This window comes from Conger conger, chromosome 6, assembly GCF_963514075.1.
Source record: "Conger conger chromosome 6, fConCon1.1, whole genome shotgun sequence".
In the NCBI taxonomy this organism is placed as follows: Eukaryota; Metazoa; Chordata; class Actinopteri; order Anguilliformes; family Congridae; genus Conger; species Conger conger.
In genome coordinates, this window is record NC_083765.1 from 11,616,654 (window position 1) to 11,642,674 (window position 26,021).

Consider the following 26,021-nt stretch of genomic DNA (forward strand, 5'->3'; position numbering starts at 1 on the left):
TGCCCGTGACAAAACTGCCAGCCTACAGCTAATATTTACTCTTGAATTCCAGAGAAAGGGCTTAAAAAAACTTCTATTGGGTCTTGAAGGTCAAACAGAAATCACCATGCTGTCTCCCCCACAAACCAGGCAACACACCTAATAGGCCAAACGAAAACTGGTAGCCTGAAAATCCTCTTATTCCATTCAAGAAGCAGATGCAGAATTCAAGCCTCTGGCTGGGAAAGCAGTGCAAGTGGTAACTAGCAACAGAGGGCAACAGGGACCACTGACTGACTCGCACAATAGCTGCGCTTAAAAATACCTCGACAACAACAGCACAGCAGTCCTATTCTATCTATTGCAGATTAAATACAAGATTATTCCTTATGTAATGTGCATGCGGTATGGTGCGTACCGACGAAAGAAAACTAGTTATTCAGCCAAATCATTTCCGATAAAGGAGCAAAATATTTACACTGTACCCACTGTAGATTTTTTTTTCTTTTTCTTTTTTTTTATTTGCGAATGAGCCAAGCTTGATTATGAGTCAACTGCCTGCACTGATATTCTGCACGAGTGTTCTGCTGGGATTCATGCCTGCCGGGTTATAGGGCCCTGCCCTCTCAATCACCAAATCACCGTTCAGTGATGTACTGTAGCCCAACTGCACTGTAGCAATGTAAACTTTGAGAGAGAGAAACAGGAAGTAAATGTAAAATGATAGTAAGCGTCACTGAAAAAAAAGGCAGTTAGGATCGTTTAAATAATCTCGCAGCAGCTATACTCTCATGGATTCCAGTGAGATTACTGAAATGCCTGAAGCCAATGAGATACAAAGGTCTAGGTAGACTGTAGATGCAGCAGATGTGGGGGGGAAACACAATATTAAACTGCTCTGAGGGACCGGAAATTGAAAATAAAGCCAGATACCAGCACTGCAATAAAGCAATCTAGTTTTTAGATTTAAGATTTATTAGGATCCCCATTAGCTGATGAAAAACATCAGCTACTCTACCTGGGGTCCACACAAAACAAAACATAAGTTAGCCACTGACAACAGAGGATAGAAAAATAGTGAAGAGCCACTTCCCCCAAACGATATGTAAAGGCATTGATAGACTCGTGCAGCTTTCCATGCCAGTATTGAAAGTTGTTCACTAGCAGAAACTTCTGAGAGGCCTTCACTAAGTACAGGGATGGGCTGCTGTTGTCATCACAGCTGCCAGGCTGATCTGTACAATTACCATCTCTACACAATGAGTCTGGGACCTTTCAAATGACCGTCCAGTGTAAGCACTGAAGGGTACTACTTTCATATGTTCCTAAGATTCTCATCACTGACAGAAATTATAGCACCAAAGGCTAGGTACTGTTTATGTGCCTTTTAAGCATGACGTTTCACTGTACCACAACCTCTCCAAAAACAATCAATATAGGCTATTATTTTTAGATGCAAATTATTCCTCTCACTGGACTGGTGGGATATCATGCAACTGCAGCCTACAGCTGTGATAGAACCCAACATTTGGCTAAAAAGGTACCCTACTTCTTTCACCATTTCAGATATCAACCTTTAATAGAAGAACCTACCGTAACAAGGACCATCAAGTAAAGCAGGTCTTTTCTTTTACATCGGCATGCTTTCTGTTGTGTGTCTGTATCCTAGTATGCACTCTGCCCAGTACCTGAATTAAACGCTACAGTAAATTACTTTGCTCCCATTGTAGAAGTCCAATGTTTTGAAAGTGGTGTAGTTTCACCAAATAGTACTAGCCTATAAGTTCTACTTTGTGTCGCCACATATGCTCTGCTTCGTACAAATGCAGATTCATAAGGGACAGCAAGCAATAATCTATTTTAAAAAGGCATTTTTTTAGAGGAGACTGTTTGACCGGTTGCTTTAGACAAAACATTGAGGAGCTGAAAGGTTTACTCACCAGAAAGAAATGCAGGGGGCTGTTGCGCTTTGAATGGTGATTTAGACTCTGAAAGGATCGCGATTTAGAGCTCACGCATTGAAGGCTAAATTTTGCTTTTCGCAGACCGTGCTGATATCTCCAACCTTGCTGATATTTAATTAAGCATTTTAACAAAGAATGATTAAACAGGGGAAGCAGTTAAAGCTATAACGTCAGTGTTCGATTTTTGGACACAAGCAAAATTCGTTTTTATTCCACAATACAATATTCAATAGAAAACGTGTTGGTGAGCTAACTAGCTATACACAGAACTAACTTAACTACTATAAATGCGTTCTGTATAAGACTAAGAGCGAACGGTGTAGCTAACGTTAGCTGCGTCGTACCTAGATTTGGCTATGAAGTTATCAACGACGCAATGTCAACTCTTCTTTGTTTTCAGTATGGCAGCGGTGAGGTTTGGACAAAACCAAAGCCCACGCTTATTACGAAACTACAACCATCAAACAATTGGCTACATTAAACAAAATACAGGCATGTATGTACTGTAGCTAACGTCAGCTAACAGTTACAGTAGATAGCTAGCACGGCAGTGTTAACCATCATCATTAGGTAAAGGCGAGAGAGCCACCTACTTAGACTAACGTTAACTAGACACTTTAAACCCTTGATGTGATGCAAGATCATTAGCTAACGTTACCCGCCTTAACCATTTTTTAACCTATATTAGTGTCGCGGTAGTGTCGCGGTAGTGTATATGACGCTATATTAAATTATTTTAATTTAATCTCCGACAGTCCAACACAAATGACCTAACGTCAGCCAGCTAAATGCCTAATAACCGTTAGCTGCATTACTAGCTACCCAACGTTGGTGAAGTTCCTCGATCCATTGGTAACGCCGGCTACCTGGCTAACGCACAACAAGCAGGTAACTGTTAGCTCTGTTAAACAGACTAGTGGCTAGTGGCAAACAAACAACCACATTGTATTTTTCTTGTTGTTGCCAAACCTACAATACTGACTGTGACAGTTGCGATCTAGCCAGGTAACGTTACTTTTATTCCCTTTTCCATTGAATGTATTTATTTGCAAACGTTACTTTTAATTTTACCGACTTGTGCTGCCATTTACGTTAGCTTGCTAACGTTAATCTGAAGAGTTCAGACTCCTGGATCTCATCTCAATGCCATTAACATTAGTCTACCTGTCTGACTGTTACCGCTTACTCTGCACCCATGGTTGCTAGATTGTAGTTGGCCATGTATTAAATTAGACAGTTCATGTAAGATAACAGCTATTTAAACAATCGAATAACGCTGACATTATAAGTTACCAGTCTAGCTAGCTATTTAACGTTACTGCAAAAAAAGAAGCATAACGTTACATCGTTGAGTTGGCTACCGTTACAAAAATCAAAAATGTATTCTTAAAGCAGTTAACTGGCTAGTAAACTTGCTTACAAGAAGGGAATTATTTAAAGAGGATGGATAATATTAAACGTAGCCGTGCCTGCACTGAGATGTGCGCCGCGCTCAAACTCAGTGACACCACGACTAGAAAACAAAACACGCCTCCACGCACACACCACACATAATGACACACCGAAGCAGAAGTCAGCACTTGCATAGGCAAGACAATACAGCGTCAGCTGCAGCGAGTTAAAATACAAGAACACACAAAAACCCAGCAGCATGAAAATGTAGTTTACCTTTAGAATAGAGCGATTTGGGCGAATTAACGTCAAAATCAGCGCTGAGCAGGGATATGAAATCAGAGGGCATTGCAATGCCTCTGGTGGAGGGGAAATCGGACACCCTCTGGATAAAAACGTAGCTTGCTTTACTATCGCTGTGTCGCCAGATCGTTTGTGAAATAAAAACGGAGGCAAAAAAGTAAGAAACTATGAAAACACGTGAATTAACCGGTTTGCCGCGGACTTTATGTGTCTTAGTGATTCAAAGCGTATCCAGAACTAATTACACTAGTTAACCACACTCCGTGCGTCTAGTTTTCTATTTCCACAATGACTCCTCCCACTCCACGCAGGCGCGTCACAATTTAGATTGGATTGCCGCGTGTCACGTGATCACGGAACGGTGGAAAAAAAGTGAAACACAGCCTGATGAACGAATTAAGATTTAACCCGCGAAGTGTTTGATGTGTTAATGTGTTTGTTAAGGATGACAGATATCAATTAGTCATATTACATCATATTACATAATATTTCCAATTTTTATTTAAGGTAGTTAGGACAATGCCAAGCGCCCTAACTGACAAGGGCCCTAAAAAAAAAATAGAACATATAATCTTTCAGGGGTGGTGGGGCCCAATGTAAGATTTTCATGGGGACAGAAATCCCTGCTGGTGACCCTGCTTGTCATATTTAGTATAGAGCTTAGTATTTGGTGAAGAGCTGCAGGCTTGGAGAGCTGCAAATTTCAGGACGTCAGCTGAAGTGAGACAAATATTTAATACGCTCATACCTAGCACTGAATCTAAACTTGATCCACTAAACTGTAGGTTACACATAAAAACATATGAGAATACTCATGTGTTCATTATACAAATAATTCCAATGATATATTGAGTACATTAGATCAAAATATCCAGCTGCAATTCGTCAGATGAATTGGCAACATAAGACTTTCCATGTACTTTGATCAATCTTCATCAGACTAAAGACTTACAATGTCTGGACTCTGTAGATGATGTCTGCAAACGCATATTCTTTCTGAAACTGCAAGACGGATCAGCTCTTTGATGCACAAGCTTGTCAAATCAAGTCCCAAAGTTATGATCCCTATGCAATGGCCTGTCAATGGAATCAGGTTGGTAATTGTGTCAGTAATTCTCTGTAAAAATCTCTGAACAAACTAATCTGTCAAAAACTAATTTTACATTCACTCATAACTTCAATACTTTTTTATATATATTTGCTTTTTGATAGGATTTCAGCAATCGGATATGATTAAATGTCAAAATTTGAAGATGTGATACTGATCCTAAAATTTGGGATAGTGCTTTTCTAATCCAATCCTATGTAGAATCTAGATCAAATGCTATTTTGTTTTAAAATTGGTGAAGATTAGGATAGTTTTGATTCTGAAAATCAGGATAATCTTGATTCCGCTGAAAGGGGGGTTTCCGGATCGATTCAAGGTTGATGTAGAGACATATGGGACACATCTTATCCAATGATTGCACATTGCACAAACCAGTCCAAAACAATATCCATTCTAAATGATACAAAACTGGTGTCATAATTATCAAGCAAGACATGACTGTCTGAAGGCAAAGAAATTAATGTTGCAGTTAAAAAAAAGCAAAAAAAAAGCCCTTTGAGTTTGGAATAAAAAGACCTTCTTGTGCCTGTTCAAACTGTTCTGTTTCATACTCTTTTTTTCAGTGTGCTGTCTGGGTTGAATTCTTAAATTAGACTTATGTCTAGGCCTATGTCTAATTTATACTAATGCAGATGAATAGAATTTAGAAAGGCATTTTCTGCACATGTTTCACTCACATCTGTTTGTTGTAATGAAATTATTTTCATTGCATTATTGCATTATTTTTATCCAAAGACAGCAAATCTATATTCTGTAATACTGATCTTATGGTATCTGGATCAGATTGAAGCCACATTCATGTATCAGGCTTGTGAACATGTAATGCTGGCTGTATGGTGTACATGTATAAGTATGTGACCAAGCAGGTTAAAGCAAGTATGCAAGCCTAGAGCTCCTGTTGTGCATATGAAATTGAATAACTGAATACAGTTACTGTATTAAGTCCAGATCATGATCCATAACCCCTAAAGGAACTTGTTTTGTATACTTAATATCAAGTGACAGCAGAGTGATCATTTCAACAAAAGCTACAAAGGCGATGGCCTATGGCTGGAGCTCCCTTCAAAGAGAACTCGAGTTCCACCCTCCAGTTGGATGTGGTGTACACACATGTGGTTGCATGGAGACCGTTGCCAGTGAAGCATGTATTACACTGTCCAGGTTAATTATTCAACTGACCTCTTTTACACTCACAATGTGCATGACCTTGGTTTTGTTGGTCAGCTAGTTTTAAATAGAAATCAAGATGTGATACATTCATTACATGATCAGAATCAGTATTTCCACTGAGTCCAGTTTGTCCAAAGCAACATTACTCTTACTAGAGTAATACACTGTACAATTATTTTCTCACTGTTGCATGTTCTGACATGGAAAGTTAACAGGTCAAAAACAACAATGATCGCAACAATATTACCATTGGCCAGTAGTATCACTCATGACAATAGAATACACTGTTATGGATTTTGAAAGACAAAACAGCACATCAACTGCTATTCATCAACCACTGAAGCATTTGAGATGCAAGTATATTTTTTGTATATTATCCATATATCTATAAAAGTGATTGTATATCATTATGAAATAAATTTGGATTTCAAATTATTATTATTAATGAGACATTATTAAGTCTCAATGGTGAATGAACCAGTAAGTTTTTATTTTGAGAGGATTAATTATTTATGGGCAAAATAAATGTTCTGGTCTGATTTGCCATTGTTGAGTGCTAAGGTGTGTGATAAAGCAAATTAAAGTCAAAAGGTGGCCCCTCAAAGGATGTAAGGTTTTTGGCTCTTTTATCAAATTATAGCATTTTAATGTGCCCTGCTGATGTCTTTTACATTTACATTACATTAATGGCATTTGGCAGATGCTCTTATCCAGAGCAATGTGCAGTTGAATAAAGCAGGAGACAATCCTCCCCTGGAGCAATGCAGGGTTACGGGCCTTGCTCAAGGGCCCAACAGCTGTGTGGATCTTATTGTGGCTACACCGGGGATTGAACCACTGACCTTGCGGATCCCAGTCACTTACCTTAACCACTGCACTAACTGCCCATTCTCATATATGGCAGATACTGTACATGTACACTGACAAAAATGGGCTTTTGTTGAAAGTGAAGAATTTACATTCATGTTTTGTTTTCATTTGACTTTGATTCTTTTCTTTATTTTTTTATCAGATGACCATGGCATGTTGAAATGTATATTAATTGATGTCCTGGCACTTCTATGAGTGGAAATTAATTAATATTATTTGTATTCAAGTTCAATGTAAAAAAAAAAAAAAAAAGCTTGATGGTTAAATAAACCAGAGAAGTAAAAGATTTGCAGCTTATAGCACTTGGCTTTTGACAATGGAGGTCATCTCTCTGAGCGAGGTAATATAAAAAGGCACTGTGCATTCTGCATTAATCTCTGTAAATACTGAAATTCTAAAGTTTGAATGCATTTGTGTGTATTCAGAAAACAGTGAATGAAAGTACACAGAAAAAAAATCAGGTACTTGAAAGGGAATTTTCACAATAAATGCTGGCACAACTGTAGCCATTTCACAATCAAACATTGTCTCAATACCAATTTTAGACTGACAGAATCTTGCACCTTCAAAGTAGGTCAGCTGGCACTAGCCACAGGAGTGAATTGCTACCTTCCATTGTATTGGAACATCAGGTGCGGCTTTGCTATAATGACTCCAGAGTGATGAAATCACAGTTGAGTTCCTGAATGTTCATAACCTTAAGCACAGGACAAGTCTAATTGAATCTGAAATACCATTGTAGGCATTAATACACTGGTGTCATTCAGATACATTTCCCCTGCGCATTTGCCAAGTTGCAGTTCTCTCTCAGGCAACTGCAAGAAGGCAAGTTGTAAAGCTTTTCCTCGGGTGATTTATGCTCAGAGGGTCCCACCGGCCTACTGACAACACAAACATTTATTCATGTCTTGCTTGACAATCAGAAACATTTTCCTTCTTGACCTCTCTGCGGCTTTCGACACAGTCAACCACTCCATCCTCTTAGCCTCCCTGGCATCTACAGGGATCTGTGGCACAGCCTTAGAGTGGATTAAATCTTATCTCTCTGGCCGGCCCTCCCAGGTGTCCTGGGTTGGAAGAGTGTCAACCCCTCACCCCCTTGTTATAGGAGTCCCCCAGGGCTCAGTCCTCGGACCCCTCCTCTTCTCCATTTACACGAGATCCCTTGGCCCCGTTATCTCTGCTCATGGCATCTCATATCATTGTTATGCCGATGACACCCAACTCTTTCTCTCCTTTCCCCCATCAGACACACAGGTCTCTACCCGTATCTCCGCCTGCCTGAGAGACATCCAGAGCTGGATGGGCAACCACCATCTAAAGCTCAACCCAGGTAAGATGGAGGTAATCTTCATCCCTGCTCTAACCACTCCCTTCTCCGATTTTTCCATCTCACTAGGGGATACCACAGTGACCTCATCCCCTAGTGCAAGAAACCTTGGACTGGTGATGGGAAACAGGCTGTCCTTCTCCGAGAACATCGCTACGGTGACCCGGGCGTGCAGGTTCTTCCTGTACAACATCCGGAGAATACAACCCTTTCTCACCACTTACTTATCCTGGTGTAGCCACAATAACATCCCCACAGCCGTTAGGCCCTTGAGCAAGGCCCTTAACCCTGCATTGCTCCAGGGGAGGATTGTCTCCTGCTTAGTCTAATCAACTGTATGTCACTCTGGATAAGAGCGCCTGCCAAATGGAAATAATGTAATGTAATGTAATGTCATTCCAGGAGACTTTATTAAATATCATAGTTATTGCAGGAGACTAGTTTGAATATTGTCTGGACAAGTCTGGGTGCATCAGTCATAAACTTTACCACCTCAAGCGATTTCACATTTTTCAATCCAACTCCCTGAGGGTGAGCTCATTTGCATACAAACTCACTTGCACTCTGTTCTTAAGAATGTTCTGGGTGGACTATCTCCAGAGCCAGCCCAACCATTAGGCCATATTTTTTTATCATGCATTATTTTGAGGCACATTTTCAAGTTCTTGCCAAGGAAACTCACAGGCCTCCTCTGTCCATCTCAGTTCATATACAGTACTGCCACAATTTCTGTCATTGTTTTTCACTTGGTAAAATTATGGGGGCCCTGAAAAAAAATTATTTTCTAATTTTTATAGTTAAATCACTTATAATCTAGCCACTGAAAAGTTAATGACACTAAACAAGATCAAAATGGCTCGGTTGGTAATTAGCATAGCAACTTCAACAATAGTCGCTCACATTTTTAACTTGTTTTCATTGGTTAGTGTGGGAAGATGTTCCAGAAAATTTGATTTTTCCGGGAAGTTCATGCTATCTCCTTTCCACTGAGCTACTTTGGCTCTATCAGGTAAGCAAAAACTGAAAGTAAAAACGGGAAAATTCACCCTCGGGAAATGAACCGCAGCAACATGATGAGCCTCAGAGAGAAGAATGACCTGTATTTACCATAAGTTAAATTTAGTAATAAATATGCAGTGTAAATTGCAGAGTGATATTCCTCTGCAGATAGTCATCCATTATGCAGAAGAAAAAAATAATAATAATAAAAAGTATGATTTCTCAATGGAGAGATTTAATAGTCCACTGGGGCCATTTTACTTTCTTGTTCAAAAGCCAAGAAAAACATTGTGAAGACTCTTAACACAAATGTCACAATGCTTTCTCATGTTCTTTTTCTGTCTTGGAATGGTAGGGGTTTGTCTTAAATGTTGCCAGCAGTAAAGTTGCTGTGTTATGTTCCCTTCATACAATGAATCCCATGTAGGTTTTCCGGCAGAAGTAGTTCTGGCCTGGGACTGTACTGACCTTGAGAGACCACAAATGACCTTGGGTGTATGAATCGCTGCCTCTTAGTATAATTGCAATTATAAGAAAATATTTCTAAGGATGTGGGGGAAATGTGACTATTTTTACATGACCTCATGTTGTCCCCTTAGTTTCCATCAGAAATGATCATCCATGTGAGCAGATAGTGATATAGAAATGTTCCCTTACACATCTGAGCATTCCTTGACACTTAGTTTCTGGCTTACATTACTTTGATGGCAGACTTCTGTGTTGCTGTTTTTTCCTTTGTGTAACAAGCTGTGGTCATGATTTTACCTGAGCTCACGTAGTGTTTCACGGGCTGAATTAAAATCAGCACAGACTTTGGTTTGATAATTATGTACCATGAATGCATTAGTAGCATACACAAAGTCTTGGGGTATGATACAATGTTATAACCAGCTTCCTTATCTTTTGAGAAGTCAAACCCAACTTGCAAAACAGAAAATACTTTGACCTCTTGCAAGGATTGCGGTTGCAATCAATGAACCAAAAGGATCAAAATAGCTTTATATTAAACTCAACTTCATTTTATCTCTGGTGGTCTATTGTAAAAATATCTCCTTCATCTCTTTCTGTGTATGCTGCCAATCAGTGTTTATTTATGCTCTCATATGTCATTACCTGACAAGAGAAAACTCTGGAGTGCATTACAAAATAAAAAAGAGGAGATTTTGGAATGTACCCCTTATCCCCTCCCCCCCCAAAAAATAAAAACACAATACAGTACATGCACACACACACACACACACACACACACCTTATCTTAAGTCTAAGGGTGTTGTTATCTGGGCTGAACACTGGTTCATGTCCCCATGCCTTATGAGTGCTGTGAGCCCTGGCAGAGGAGGACCCCAATCCCCCACCGCTGGGCCCCAACAGCAGCTGTTCGGTCCCTATGGTTGATGCCAAAGGCTTTGCATCATGTGATCCTATTAGGTACATTTATGACTTCTGGTGTATATAAATAGACATAAAGAGTTGTGTCTTCTCTCAGTATATCACAATGAAAATCAATCATGATTAGGCTAGCAATAAAGAGAGCAGCATATAATCTTGTGTCCATACTGAATACTGGGGTCTCAATTTTACATAATTTACGGTACAATACAACTTGTTATGTCACATGACCAACAAATAATTGCAGATCATTAATCTTGTATTCTCTTGTGAGTTATAGTGGGCTGGTTTTGCAACATTGCAATCTTAAGAACAATATACTGTAGATAGGGCTTGTCTCATACATTAACTTCGCACAGTTCTCTGTTGAAGAGCAATAAACAGTGCTGGAAAGAAATGCACAACAGAGTTTGCAGAGAATATTGCGAAAAACAAAAAAAACATTCAGTGAGCAGCAGTCATGCGGGTGTTGTTAATGAGAGAGGTCAGAGGAGAAGGGCCAGCTGACAGGAAGGTGACAGTAACACAAATAACCATGCATTACAACAGTGGTATGAAGAACAGCATCTCTGAACACACGACGTGTGAAACCCATCAGTGGATACAGTAGCAGAAGACCAAGTCAAAAAAATAAGTGCAGGCCAGAAGTAGGCCTACATAATTGCTCTAAAGACATGTTAATGTCAATGGTACAATATCTTTTCCCAAAAAGTTCTACCGAGTGACAATATTTACTATATTTACAGGTGAAAAATGTTTTGTAATTAGTGTGGCTAACAAAGCACCATTGTTGACAAAATGTCTGGCCAGGTGTAAGAAGAAAGCAAGGTGGGGCGACATGGCTCAGGCAGTAAGAGCAGTTGTCTGGCAGTCGGAGGGTTGCCGGTTCGATCCCCTGCCCGGGCTGTGTCTAAGTGTCCCTGAGCAAGACACCTAACCCCCATTTGCTCCTGATGAGCTGGCCAGTGCCTTGCATGGCAGCCAATCGCCGTTGGTGTGTGAGTGTGTGAGTGTGTGTATGAATGGGTGAATGAGAAGCATCAATTGTACAGCGCTTTGGATAAAGGCACTATATTAATGCCAACCATTTACAAGAAAGACATGATCTATAGGTATTACCAGTCTTTGCTTTGCATCATAGATATTTTGTTTAAATATCACAGAGAAAAAGCAGTAGACATGGCAATCACGGGGCCCCAATTCAATTCATACTTTCCAGCTTAATCACAACGCTTGGTATTTGCTCATTATGAAAAGTTAATGAACACCAAATGTCTGTCAGCTATTTCAGGTTTTATAGGTTCATTACTCTTTCTATAAAAAGAAAGAAATAAGAAAACACAGAGTCAAGGTTCTCACTTTTTTATGGTTTTGTCCTTGAGATTGAATGTGTTTATAGGACTGGCTTTGATTTAGTCCTGATAAAAACTCCCTTGAACATTCTTCTCAATACCTTTCTTTGTAGTTTGTAATATTGTACACTGGGAGATAAGACATTGAGGTCAGGCTTCTGTGAGGAAGGACAAAGGGCAAACCAGACTGCAGTGTTGCCTTCCCTGTCTAGTAGGGATGCTGCGCGGCAGCTGTGCAATCATAGCTACCTTTAAATGGTAAATGTCTGCATTTATATAGCGCCTTTATCGAAAGCGCTGTACAATTGATGCTTCTCATTCACCCACACAGCAATGGTGACACTTCGACAGGGCAGCATCAAACTGGCATACCTCAGACTGCCAGACGACTGCTCTTACCTCAGCCAATTTTGCCACGTCCCCTTTATAGATCTTTATGATGAGCGGAAGGGTGGGACAGGATGATTGAAAACAGTGCAGAACTTCTATAGTTTGCTGGCTACTTAGAAGAGGGCCAGTGGCAGCCAATTTGTTTTTCAAAAGCAGCAACACATTTCTGATCGACTGGAATTAAAATCCAACATGCCAACACTAACAAATAGTTTTAACCTGATGGGAAATCCATCCCCTTTACACTCTTCAAGAAATGACAAGAGAGTTTTGTCATGTGCTGCATTGTGGCATTACCACAAGAGCAGGGGGCCCAAGGCCTGAAGGTCATGGAAAAAAGGCAACCAAGGGCAGAGTCGTACTAACCCCTGAGACGCCAAACAGCTCTATTCCAGTGAATGGAATAATAGATACACGATGCAAGGCCTCAACTTACCTCCCAGAGGTGTCTGTCATGCCAAGCAAGAGGGGATGAAAAGGCAGACACTCTTCAGGAATAGCCTAGACAACACAATGTATGGAATTTCAGTTCAGCTATGTGGGCAGCACAACCCAAGGTCATACTGCAATGGCTGTACCTTTGTGCATGAATGAAAGCAAATTTAACACTACTTTGTGCAGTGCATGTAGACCTTTGTAGCAAGGTTTTCAAACTGTGTGACAGATCATTGTGACAATTACAGCATGGTTTTGATGTGAATGACCTGTTTTTTTCATCTTTGTTACTTTTGCCTAGAATACCTAGATTTATTTATTTTTAAAAGGTTAAAGAAGAATGAATTAAAGTTTCCCATTGGACTTTGACCACTCTTTTTCACACATTAAGTATTACTACATTTTCCAGTAGATTTGAGCTCCTCTTTGGGGAGTCTGTACCACCTTACTGTTTTCTTGAAAATGAAAACTTCATTTCTTTAAAAAAAATCTCCTCAAAACAGTTTTTCATAGACTAAAATTATAATCAAATTCCTGCAATGATTTGTCCAGATCATAAAATCATGAAATCTATTTTCAAAATGTACTTTTTAGTGGATATTGTTAAGGAAATATGGGCTCTATTATTATTATAACAGACTATAACTGAACAGAGGATTCCCTTTCAGAGCACACCAGAAAAACAATTACATATCAACGGCATAGTAGCAGTAGCTTCCATTAGATTGCCCTCTAGTGACCACCTTTAAAACATGCATGTGTAATACTAAGATACATTTGATTTTAAATTATTACAATTGTATAGATTTGTATGTCAGCAAATAATTTGCAGATACACATAGGGAACATAAATACAATTCAAAAGAATTTGACACATACTTTCTGTCAACAAAGGCAATATACTAAGCATTACGTGCAGATCACAAGCAAAGGGGGAGTAATAATAATAATAATAATAATAATGATAATAATGATAATAATGATAATAACACTAATACCTAATAATAATAATAATAATAATAATAATAATAATAATAATAATAATAATACTCCCCCTTTGCTTGTGATCTGCACGTAATGCTTAGTATATTGCCTTTGTTGACAGAAAGCATGTGTCAAATTCTTTTGAATTGTATTTATGTTCCCTATGTGTATCTGAAAATTATTTGCTGACATACAAATCTATACAATTGTAATAATACAATTATTATTATTATTATTATTATTATTATTATTATTATTATATTCGTAATATTCATGATAATCATTGTCATCATCATCGTTATTATTATTATTATTATTATTATTATTATTGTTGTTGTTGTTGTTGTTGTTGTTGTTGTTGTAGCCGCCTCTAGCTATAAAGAAGGGGGCTGCAAAAGCAGCAAGGCATTTACATTTTTTAATAAGAAGCCTCCGTTACATTCTATTTTCTCTGCTGTTTATCCATGGCTCTTTGAATTTAATGGATTTTCAATTATGTGGATTGGCTTGTTCTCATAGGTACCTAGGCATTCTGTGGCCCGCAGTGAACAGGATGAAGTGTCCACATGATATCAAGATCAGTGAATTTGCGGAGCTGTGAATTTGCTGCTTGTATTTCGTGCACGTGACCTTTGTACGGTGTCTCTGGGAATTATGGGATTGCGGAATAGTGACAGTCCGCAGTGAGGTTTCGGCGGCTAGTTTAATTCATTTAGAATTAATTTTACAGAAGAAAATGCCGGAATTAGCTGTGGAAAGGGTTGTTGTCCATCCGTTGGTGTTGCTGAGTGTGGTGGATCATTTTAACAGGTGACCTGGTTTGATATAATGCAGTAGTTATAAATTTATGTGAAACTGTGGATTCATTGTTGTGAACTACAGGCCCCGTCCGTTTTCAAGCTAGTGCCATGCTAGCTCAGTTAACAAAATGTGAATTCACTCAAACGTTAGTTAGCTAACGTGGGGAGCCTAGCCACCTAGTTTTGTGATTATGACGACTTTGTACCTGATAACAGCTTTTGGCGATTTCTACAACGATAATGTATAATACTATAGTGTATTCCTTTAAAATTGGTAGACACTTTAGCTGGTGCGTTGTTGCTTTTTACCCAGAATTGCTAGCTAACGTTAGTTATTTAACATAGCTAGCCAGCTAGCTTCACCGTTACCTATGGTAAATTACTGTGAATGGTCTTATGTGCTTTCTAAGTTAGTCCAGTCAAGATGTAAAGCAGCGATCATCAGTCACGCTCCTCAGTCAGGAGCCGAGAACTGTTGGATTTCTACTCTCCCTTTACCTGGGAGTCAGATGTGAAGATTGCTCAGTTAACGTTGGTCTAATTGTTCAGTTAGCTGACTTCGTTACCCGAGAAAATGTGATTATTCCTGATGGACGTGGTAAGTTAACTTTAGGCAATTGAGGGGCTAGATAGTTAACAGTATGAGCTACTAGCTTGCGACGTTAGTTAAATGGTTAACGTTAGCTAGCTAGCGACAGCACGGAGTCAGGACAGTGGTCTCAGTTCTTCAGTAAAGATCCGCAAACCAAATCCCCCAAAATCTATTGATGGTAACTAACTGACCAGTAGCAAGAAATGTCAGTTTACAGTCAGTATCTATCTATCTAGCTACTCTTTACTTACTTTGATTCTCGGCCGTCCCAGAACCATCAAGAAGCACATATCATGTTTTTTTCGCAAGTGTAACTATAATGTTATCGTTTTATTATTGTGTGTAGAATAGGAAAAGTTGGCAACCAGAAGCGAGTTGTGGGTGTTCTTTTGGGTTCCTGGCAAAAGAAAATTCTCGATGTATCCAACAGTTTTGCAGGTGAGTCTAACCATGACTTGCAGTACGAGTCCCTGTGACATCATGTATTGTTTTACCGTTATACTGCGCAGATGCAGTCTTAGCGCGCTGAGTAATGCAAATAACCGCAAATTCCGCAGATCAGATTTCAAGATTATAATCACCCATAACTCTCTAACCTTTCATTTTGGGCTGAACATAATATGTATGTAAAAGTTAGAGCTGGTGAAGACATATAAAGTGATATAAGATAACGCTGATGTTTTCACACGGACATAATTATTCATTATTAAGTTTTTACTGCGAGTGCTGGGCTTGGTGGATGCAACTAACTGTGATTGTCTTTGCAGTGCCTTTTGATGAGGATGACAAGGACGATTCAGTTTGGTTTCTCGATCATGACTACTTGGAGAATATGTATAGCATGTTTAAAAAGGTCAATGGTAAGGGCATTGATAGCTGGAAGCACCTTTCCGATCATTGTTCCCCTCTTTTGTATCAGCTGCTTTATAATGACACTTTAATCAGTTTAAATTTGAATTGAGTTTTGTTTTTGTTTGTTTCTAAACTAGCCCGAGAAAGGATAGTTGGTTGGTACCATACCGGTCCAAAACTACACAAGAATGATATTGCCATCAATGAACTCATGAAGCAGTACTGCTCTAATTCAGTAAGTCAGTTCAGGTCTCTCTATAGATGTAATCAAATGGATGTAATCAAACCTGAGATTGTTTGTGCTACGTTAGAGAGATAAAATATTATATGTATTTCTGTTTGTCAGGTTTTAGTTATTATTGATGTAAAGCCAAAGGACCTTGGTCTCCCCACTGAAGCCTATATCTCTGTAGAGGAAGTTCATGATGTAAGTATCCCTTACTTGACGTCTGAAGATTTTATAAATACGGAGAAATAAAATTTTATTTTATTGTTGATTCATTGGACCTACAATTAAAATTTTGGTCAGTATTGCATTACTGACCAAAAGTATTACAATTTTCCAAGAAAGTAAATCTGATTGTTGAGCCATTTTGAACCGGCTATCAGAAATGCAGTTTTGCAGCATTGTGTAAAATATCACAGCATACAAATACAATGCACACTTATTCGCATGGTTCATGAAATGGCCAATGAGTAGAATCTATGACCGTAATAATGCTCTTCTCAAGGATGGCACCCCCACATCGAAGACGTTTGAACATGTGACCAGCGAGATTGGGGCTGAGGAGGCGGAGGAAGTTGGTGTGGAGCATTTACTCAGGTGACTGTTCTGTGCTGTGTGATGGTTGTGAGTTTACAATTCTAAAAAAAAATGTTTTTTTTTTTAAATTTATGTAATGGCTCATCTCATTACAGGAACAAATGTGTAGTTCTTAATTGACTGGCCTGAATGAAGGAATGAATGAATGAATGAGCTTTTCAGTGAGGGGAGAGGCAGACTGTCCTTCTCATCCACTGTGATTGTGTAGCACACACTTGAGTGATACATGGCAGTCGTTTGGCTGTGAAATGTTCACCAGACATAAGCTGAGCTGGAGAGGAAGGGATTTAAGTCCCTTAAACTGAGGGATGATTAGATGGCCAGACTGGGAGAGCCATTTCAGGAACATGGCCAGGACAGTAGGCTACCCCCTGTTCTTCCAAACAACTGATATGGGAAGTGCTAAGGACCATAGTGAGTAAGGACTTGGTTTACAATCTCACTGGTTGACAGTATCTCGTACAGCACATTGTCTCTGTCCCTGAACTTGACTGGCAAGCTAATTCCAAACATTATTATGTGGAGTATGTAGTGAAAGTGATATTGCTTTTGTGTGCAGTTGACATACTCACACTGAACTATACATACCTGTACAGTACAACAGACATTTGCACTACAGAAATCTGGACTCTATCCCCATCACTACAACATATCCATGCACTACTGCATTGTATTAACTCGTGTCACATATTACTGTTATTGTTTTGTTCTACTTGTTGACTGGCCTTGTATGCTTGTCTGCCTGTGTATATGTAATGTGATTCCATTATAAATGTAATGTCATGTCATAAATGTGAGCTCTCCAGCTGTACTGAACCAAATTTTCACCAGCTTGTTGTGTGCCAATACAAGCAATGTATTGATTGGTTGAATTGAATTGACATGAAGTGAAAATGTGTTGTGTGCCACCTTTCCACCTCTCTGACCCGTCTGCCCTTCTGCAGAGACATCAAGGACACGACGGTGGGCACTCTGTCACAGCGCATCACCAACCAGGTGCACGGCCTGAAGGGGCTCAACTCCAAGCTGCTGGACATCAAGAGCTACCTGGAGAAGGTGGCCACCGGCAAGCTGCCCATCAACCACCAGATCATCTACCAGCTGCAGGACGTCTTCAACCTGCTGCCCGACGTCAACCTGCAGGAGTTCATCAAGGCCTTCTACCTCAAGACCAACGACCAGATGCTGGTGGTGTACCTGGCGTCCCTCATCCGCTCCGTGGTGGCCCTCCACAACCTCATCAACAACAAGATCGCCAACCGCGACGCGGAGAAGAAAGAGGGCCAGGAGAAGGACGACAGCAAGAAGGAGAAGAAAGACGAAAAGGACAAGGAGAAAGAGAAGGAGAAGGGAGATGCCGCAGGCAGAAAAGATGATAAGAAGGACAAGAAATGAACTCGTGCGGACAGCCATGCCTGACCCAACTTGGAGGATTAACATTCCTGTTTTTTCGTTTGTTTGTTTTGTTCATTTTGTAGCTGGAATTTGTAATGTCCCCACCAGCTGTTAAGTTATGCAGAATTGGATGGGTACTGTATTTATCTTTTTTGATAAGGACTCAAAGTTTTCTGTATTCATTAAAAGAGACTTAAAAGGGAATAAATGTTATCTTTTGTTTTTTTTGTTTTTTTTTCTCCCCCCTCCTCAGAAAATGGCATTTAATCTTTCAGGGTGTAAAATTATTAAATAATTTGTAATCCAAGTACATGTACACATTATTTAATAGATACAGTAATGGTGTACAAACCTATGAACTGCAAATGACATGTGTGACAAAGAGACAAGTGCATAACTGGATACATTTTTAGATGGATAAATCCAGAGTATTTTCATTAGAATATAAGTGAAATGGCAGTGCACAGTTGCAGTTCAAGATTTAAATTCTCATTTCAGGACATGTATTGATGTACTCTATATGCACAAGGGATTTTGACCAAGATCATTTTAAGTAACCATGAGCACAAAAGATAAGTCGCAGCCTTTACATTTTCAACATAATACCATTATACCTGAAGCAACAATTTGATACAATATTAACAGCAAATGCTAATACAGCAGAGCTCAACATGTATTGCATGGATTCTGTACCTCTGCATTATGTGCACTTCCCCAATTTATAATTTTTCTGTCACATCTTGGTACAGTTTTATTCAATATATTTATGGTGCGTGAAGCATGTTTTAAGCATTGTTCTTTTCTGGCCAAGTTTTTTCTGTTAACATCATGAAAGCTGTTAAAAAAAATGTTTTATGTGACTCACAATAGAAAACAAATGTTTGTATGCATTCAAAACTTTAATCACACGGTAGCCTAAAAGGGAAACACTTGAGAACCTGAGAGCCACAAATTTCACAGCTCATGAAAACACTCTCAAGACAGATTGTACAACACTTATGTGCGAAGATGCATCTAGAATGCTAATCCACAGGGGCTCTTTTGCCTGCGGAGGCCATGCAGTCGTTTTCCTTACTTTCCTTCCCTTCGTCCTTCTCTTCCTTTTTACACTTGATTCCGAGGAGGCTGCAGATTTTCATGAGCATTAGGTCCACAATCTCCTCCTCTTCAGAGGGCTGCAGGGGGAAATACAGAGATAGCAAATTTCAGGGCTGTATTTATAGATACTACAAATGAAAAATATTTTTCATAATGGACTTTACAAGGAAAAAAAAAAAACTGCCACTTTTACAGTACTAATGACCAAAACATCAATCCTTAGACTTACATTACATTACATTACATTATTGGTATTTGGCAGACGCTCTTATCCAGAGCGACGTACAACAAAGTGCGTACCCATAACCAGGGCTAAGTGAGCTGAAAGACCCTAGAGGGAAGTACAATTTCACTTGCTTAGGACTGAGTGTGCTTTGAGAGGTTGGTTTGTTATTCCAAATACAGCTATACAGTGGTGCTCAGGTATGAATGTGCTTTGGAGGTCTTCTGTGACATACATAAGGTCATTTTGCATATTTTGTGAAAACTGCATTGAGTAATACACAATCATTACATAATTCCATTTGCATATGTTATGGAACTTATAGTTGTTTCATTTTTCACTTCATAACTAATATTTTACCTGCAGATAAATATTCTTGCTTTATCCCTTAAGTATCCCAAAATAAAATGTCTACTATTCTTGAACCATTTTGAGAATTACTCTTAAGTATTGGTAAATTAAAGTTTCAGATGCTCAAACACAGTGGAAGTAGGATATCTTTTTCTCACTGAAAAAATTTTCTGTTTTTGAGAGATTTATTGGAACTCCTCCAAAGGAAGTCCTCTATCATTTTTTGTAGTAAAACGTCTTTGTTTTCTGGCATAAAATCTCAACAACTATTTTTGCCAAAGTGCAACAGATTCTGTGTGCGTATTGAAAATGCTAGTTTTGTTATGCAGGCAAAAAAAATGCTGTGTTGTTATATGCAAGCCTAACAAATTATACATCGTTGGAATCATAATTTCATTAGCTAAAATGCTTTCCAGTCATCACTTCAATAACATGCACGTAGTCAGTTCTTTGATGAGGTAAAGTTATACTGAATTGTCTTACACATGGATGGGGGTCTGCAACTACATTACACATACTGGTCAGAGACGGTTGTCTCTATCCTGGGCCAAGATTTAAGGAGTTAATTCATGTATTGCTATAGACAGTCACACAGCCAGAATTCCCAGAATAGTCACAAATGCATACAGATAAAATGAACAGCAGATTTAGTTATCAGCAGATAAGCCACATGACAAGCCTACAATAGAGGGGTTGCCACTTATACCTTGTGGTACCGTTGTTCTTCACTGAACGCCACCAGGATGACAGAGATGAAGAGGTTGACCACCACAAAGGTCATGAAGACAATGCAGGTGCCAATGAGGAATGCACCCAGGACAGGGTTATAGTCCAGAACCTTGTGAGGGAAGCATCCAACCATCAATAAACCTCCTTTCGATGGGTAAACAATTAGAGATACTCTCAACAGAGTTGAATAGTTCTTAGTCGCACTCACTTCCTCGTAGTTGAAGATACCTAACTGCAAGCTGACCATTGTCTGAGCTGCTTCCATGAGGGTCCTGTACGAATACAGCTTCCAGCCAAACATCAGATTTGACTGCAGCAGTGAACAGGAAAAAACAGATTGGAACAGGCTCATGCCTACCTCCAGCTTCTTTGACACAGTTGATAATCGTTGCACACTTTGTTCCCACTTCATATTTTAAACCCAGTGGAAGTCAAAGAGAACAACGCAAAACATATGATAACCATGGAGAGCAAGTGGGTAGGGAAACCTATATAGACCTTGACGAAGCAATTTCAGAGGGTCAAATCACAATTTTGCGCACATAAAATGGGAAACGTTTACAGGTATATACCAAGAGCTCTCAAAAGGATGGAGTAGACCAGGCCAAATGGCAGCTTAGCCAAGCTAATGGCATCAGCTTATCGTATAGAAACAACCCTCGCAGCTAAGGCGTATTTACAACCAAGTAATTGAGTGCTCTAGGCACAGGTCTGGAAACAACCGGGGTTCTTAGGCCGTGTCTAATTGAAACCTCTGCTAATATGGGCAGGTCTGGGTGGTTCTCACAGCAATGGAGTAAGCCAGGAACATGATGGTCATGACGATGATGAAGCCGGAGATGTCGGTCCAGGCCCTCTGCAGCGTGGCGGTGATCATGTGCAGTTTGGGGTTGAGCCTCAGCAGGTGCCACAGTTTGACTGTGGCCAGGAGCACCAGGAAGGCAATAAGGTAGCCCAGAACAGCATCTGCAGCTGCTGTCTCATAGAAGCTGGCAAACCTGCCACAGACAGATCACACAGAGCAAAAGATAAAAGCATGCCAGAGGAATCACACAGGTATTGCCAGATGTACTAATTCATAATGTTGGGTTGTACTTTAGATTTGATAGTTTACATATCGAGCATCTCAAAGTGCTATGAAGGGGTTGGGAAACATCTGATAAGACTGCAGCCTTCTTGCACCTGAGTGTTAACCTCACAATAACCAAGGTGCAGAGGGGGACTGACTTATTAAGCTGTCCTGTGCGATTGTTAAAGCAGGTGTAGAGCATTGCTGTGACCCAATTATGCAACATTCATAATAGCTTATAGGAGATTCCCAAGTGTACGAACTGACCAGCATTGGTGAAGAACAGCAGTCAAGTTCCACTCACTGTTGCTGGTGGTCCTGGTAGTACTCCATATCGCGGTTTCCTAGCAGCGTCCTCTTGATGAAGACTGACAGCGCACTCCAGCTCAGGATTATAATGGCCAACTCCAGAAGGTTCCATTTGACCCGGAAGTATGCCCACTTTTGCTGCTTCATTAGCTTCCCCTGTGACATTGGCCAGGAGGAAACCTCATTCAGTGTTGCACTGTGAAATTATTCAGTTGAGAACAACGTGGAACCAGGTGGTTGAATAAGTATACAGCTGGGACAAAGGTACACAGGCATTACATCGCACTGGGTTAAATTAACTGCTGTGCAGAACATTCTAGAGAACAGAAATATGTCTAAGAGACAGAGACTGACCTGAACAAACATATAGTAGAGGATGAAGAGGAAGTATATGGCCTCCGAGGCCATGACGAAAATGTGTAGGCCTCCAGTTGACTGGTAGAGACGCACGGTCTGGAGCTGAGAATTGTACTGGAAGGCCCCTGGGATATACAGAGACAGTACATTACAGTCATCAAGTTTGTTCTGATTAAAATGAAGAAGTTCCATTACACTGTGTTTTTATTTTGTATTGAATGTTTTTTTTATTCCTCATTTTTCTCCTCAATGTGCAATTTCCAGCTGGAATTCTTGGCCCCATCACAAAATTGTCCTTATAACGGGGGGGCACATAGAAGCAAGTATACCATATGTTCTGATATGTACAGTGGGGCAAAAAAGTATTTAGTCAGCCACCAATTGTGCAAGTTCTCCCACTTAAAAAGATGAGAGGCCTGTAATTTTCATCATAGGTATACCTCAACTATGAGAGACATTTACACACATTGTCTGATTTTTAAAGAATTTATTTGCAAATTATGGTGGAAAATAAGTATTTGGTCAATAACAAAAGTTCATCTCAATACTTTGTTATATACCCTTTGTTGGCAATGACAGAGGTCAAACGTTTTCTGTAAGTCTTCACAAGGTTTTCACACACTGTTGCTGGTATTTTGGCCCATTTCTCCATGCAGATCTCCTCTAGAGCAGTGATGTTTTGGGGCTGTCGCTGGGCAACTCCCTCCAAAGATTTTCTATGGGGTTGAGATCTGGAGACTGGCTAGGCCACTCCAGGACCTTGAAATGCTTCTTACGAAGCCACTCCTTCGTTGCCCGGGCGGTGTGTTTGGGATCATTGTCATGCTGAAAGACCCAGCCACGTTTCATCTTCAATGCCCTTGCTGATGGAAGGAGGTTTTCACTCAAAATCTCACGATACATGGCCCCATTCATTCTTTCCTTTACACGGATCAGTCGTCCTGGTCCCTTTGCAGAAAAACAGCCCCAAAGCATGATGTTTCCACCCCCATGCTTCACAGTAGGTATGGTGTTCTTTGGATGCAACTCAGCATTCTTTCTCCTCCAAACACGACAAGTTGAGTTTTTACCAAAAAGTTCTATTTTGGTTTCATCTGACCATATGACATTCTCCCAATCCTCTTCTGGATCATCCAAATGCTCTCTAGCAAACTTCAGACGGGCCTGGACATGTACTGGCTTAAGCAGAGGGACACGTCTGGCACTGCAGGATTTGAGTCCCTGGCGGCGTAGTGTGTTACTGATGGTAGCCTTTGTTACTTTGGTCCCAGCTCTCTGTAGGTCATTCACTAGGTCCCCCCGTGTGGTTCTGGGATTTTTGCTCACCGTTCTTGTGATCATTTTGACCCCACGGGGTGAGATCTTGCGTGGAGCCCCAGATCGAGAGAGCTTATCAGTGGTCTTGTATGTCTTCCATTTTCTAATAATTGCTCCCACAGTTGATTTCTTCACACCAAGCTGCTTACCTATTGCAGATTCAGGCTTCCCAGCCTGGTGCAGGTCGACAATTTTGTTTCTGGTGTCCTTTGACAGCTCTTTGGTCTTGGCCATAGTGGAGTTTGGAGTGTGACTGTTTGAGGTTGTGGACAGGTGTCTTTTATACTGATAACGAGTTCAAACAGGTGCCATTAATACAGGTAACGAGTGGAGGACAGAGGAGCCTCTTCAAGAAGAAGTTACAGGTCTGTGAGAGCCAGAAATCTTGCTTGTTTGTAGGTGACCAAATACTTATTTTCCCGAGGAATTTACCAATTAATTCATTAAAAATCCTACAATGTGATTTCCTGGATTCTTTCCCGCCATTCTGTCTCTCATAGTTGAAGTGTACCTATGATGAAAATTACAGGCCTCTCTAATCTTTTTAAGTGGGAGAACTTGCACAATTGGTGGCTGACTAAATACTTTTTTGCCCCACTGTATGCACCGCTCCATGTCTCATGCTAAAACCCACCGACTCAACTATGCAATTGCTGTCCTGGTAGGTTGCACCTGGTTGCTAACTGAGCAGCGAGGCATGAGATATCCAGCTGACTGAAACCCTCCCTCCCTGAGAAATACTATGGAGATTTATACATGCTCTGTGGTGCCTGAACTGGACATGTCTCTCAGGAGGAAAAATAGGAATTTCCATAAGGTATGCAGCTAGAGGTGCTCCTCACCCACAGCCGTGGTCTCCATCATTAGGGTGACGATGCAGAAGAGATTGATGTTGGCATTGTAGACTGTGAACTCCACGAAGACTGCCCGCGTGTACACATCCATCCAAGTGTTGTCAAACAGGTACTGAAGGACCCTGCCAGCAGGGGGAGTTAATGTTCCAAACAAAGACAAAATCTTACTTTACAGCTAAATATACTGAGGATATGGGTTCAGCAAATTGTGAACCTTGTCAGCATGTAAGGCTGTTACTTAAATGAATAAATCAAATGAAAATGTGCCATTGTCATGAGTGCAAGCTAGAAGCCATTGTTTCCCTGCTCAGTCAAACATATGCGAGTGATACAATGTGTGTCTTTTTCCTTCAGTGTCTGGCTGAATCCAGAGGCATCTCACAGCAATAGCATCACAGTTGTTCCCTGGATTCAATCAGCACAAATCTTCTGACAACAGAGAAGATTCAGATTGGTGTGCTACAGTGGTATGAAACAGGACTCTTGTAATCGATAGTGGTTATTTTTTCCATCCATATTTTGGGTTCACCAGCAATATTCTGCGCTGTTGACTTGTGGCTGGCTCACCTCCTGGCGCCCTCGATGTCCGCCCCAAGGTCAGCGACGAAGCCCCCGCCTCTGTACAGAACCACATTGCCCCATTTGGGCGGGGCTCGGAGTTGGCCCTGGCTCTGGTACTGCCAGGGGCTGACGGAGTGCGAGGCGTTGCTGTCGCCAGAGTGGTTCCAGCCCGGTTCGTACAAGTCCATGTCCTCCACCTCCCAGGAGTACGGGGCGTGGCAGTCGGGGATGGAGTGACGCATGGAGCGGGCGATAGTGCAGGACCCCCTCTGCACCCGCACTTGCCGAATGCGTGCGCTGCCCACCAGCTTGTTGTTCCCGTCTGTGATAAATCCTGTGAAAGAAGAGAACCTCAAAGACCGTGGCACATTTACACACCAGCAAAAAGCACACACGGCTCTGTCCAGTAGCATCTATTGTAACATCTAAATGATCTTGGTATTATTCTGTAATCAGTTCAATGTAACATACATTGGGCAAACACCAGCTCCACCTCTTCTTAATACTCATCAGGGATTTCATTTCATTATATTTTATTGAATTTTTATTTAACCTTAGCTTAGCTAAAGCCACATTGAGAGTAAGGAGTGAGGGAGGAGCACAGCAGATACACAGCAGTTATTTAGCTGAAGCTTTTTATCCAAAGCGACTTCCAGTTGAAATGCACGGTTAAGGGCCTTGCTCAAGGGTCCAACATCTAAGCGGATCTTATCATAGCTACAACGGGGCTTGAACCACCAACCTTCCGGGTCCCGTTCATGTAATTTAGCCACTAGGCTACAGGCTGCCCTCAAAGTCTGCAGACTGCATGTTGGATTTAGATGGAAAAGGCTGTTACCTGGGTACTCTCCATAGAGGCTACTGAGCAGGGTGGTGTTGGCCCAAGTGAAGACGTCTTTATAGCTCAGGGTGTCGGAGATCCCACTACTGAAGCTCTGCTGAATGTGTCGGGTCAGGAAGTAGGCGTTGGGGTCCCGCTGACCGTAAGCCACAAGGAGCAGCATCCACAGGAACCCCATGTATGCT

General features: G+C 40.6%; 3 protein-coding genes across 3 annotated transcripts in view; 1 reads left to right on the forward strand and 2 right to left on the reverse strand.

Annotated features, from left to right (window-relative positions):
- LOC133130566 (nuclear factor of activated T-cells 5-like) overlaps positions 1–3,892 on the reverse strand; it is a 50,597-nt gene extending 46,705 nt beyond the window's left edge. The window contains exon 1 of the mRNA XM_061245230.1: positions 3,612–3,892. Within this exon, the coding sequence (XP_061101214.1) occupies positions 3,612–3,684 (73 nt within the window). The 5' untranslated portion in view covers positions 3,685–3,892. The remainder of the gene's footprint in view (positions 1–3,611) is intronic.
- Positions 3,893–14,304: 10,412 nt separating this feature from the next.
- On the forward strand, positions 14,305–18,434 carry LOC133131322 (26S proteasome non-ATPase regulatory subunit 7). Its single transcript, XM_061246625.1, has 7 exons — positions 14,305–14,475; positions 15,404–15,495; positions 15,825–15,917; positions 16,047–16,144; positions 16,256–16,336; positions 16,641–16,732; positions 17,677–18,434. Exons 1-7 carry the CDS (start codon positions 14,402–14,404, stop codon positions 18,125–18,127), a joined length of 981 nt encoding a protein of 326 aa, XP_061102609.1. The 5' UTR covers positions 14,305–14,401; the 3' UTR covers positions 18,128–18,434.
- A 607-nt stretch (positions 18,435–19,041) lies between these two features.
- Positions 19,042–26,021, reverse strand: part of pkd1l2a (polycystic kidney disease 1 like 2a) — a 35,998-nt gene continuing 29,018 nt past the window's right edge. Inside the window, exons 31-39 of the mRNA XM_061245231.1 lie at positions 25,834–26,019; positions 25,002–25,329; positions 24,423–24,556; positions 22,261–22,388; positions 21,902–22,062; positions 21,316–21,526; positions 20,737–20,838; positions 20,506–20,637; positions 19,042–19,302 (exon numbers count right to left, since the gene is read on the reverse strand). Of these exons, the coding sequence (XP_061101215.1) occupies positions 19,150–19,302; positions 20,506–20,637; positions 20,737–20,838; positions 21,316–21,526; positions 21,902–22,062; positions 22,261–22,388; positions 24,423–24,556; positions 25,002–25,329; positions 25,834–26,019 (1,535 nt within the window). The 3' untranslated portion in view covers positions 19,042–19,149. The remainder of the gene's footprint in view (positions 19,303–20,505; positions 20,638–20,736; positions 20,839–21,315; positions 21,527–21,901; positions 22,063–22,260; positions 22,389–24,422; positions 24,557–25,001; positions 25,330–25,833; positions 26,020–26,021) is intronic.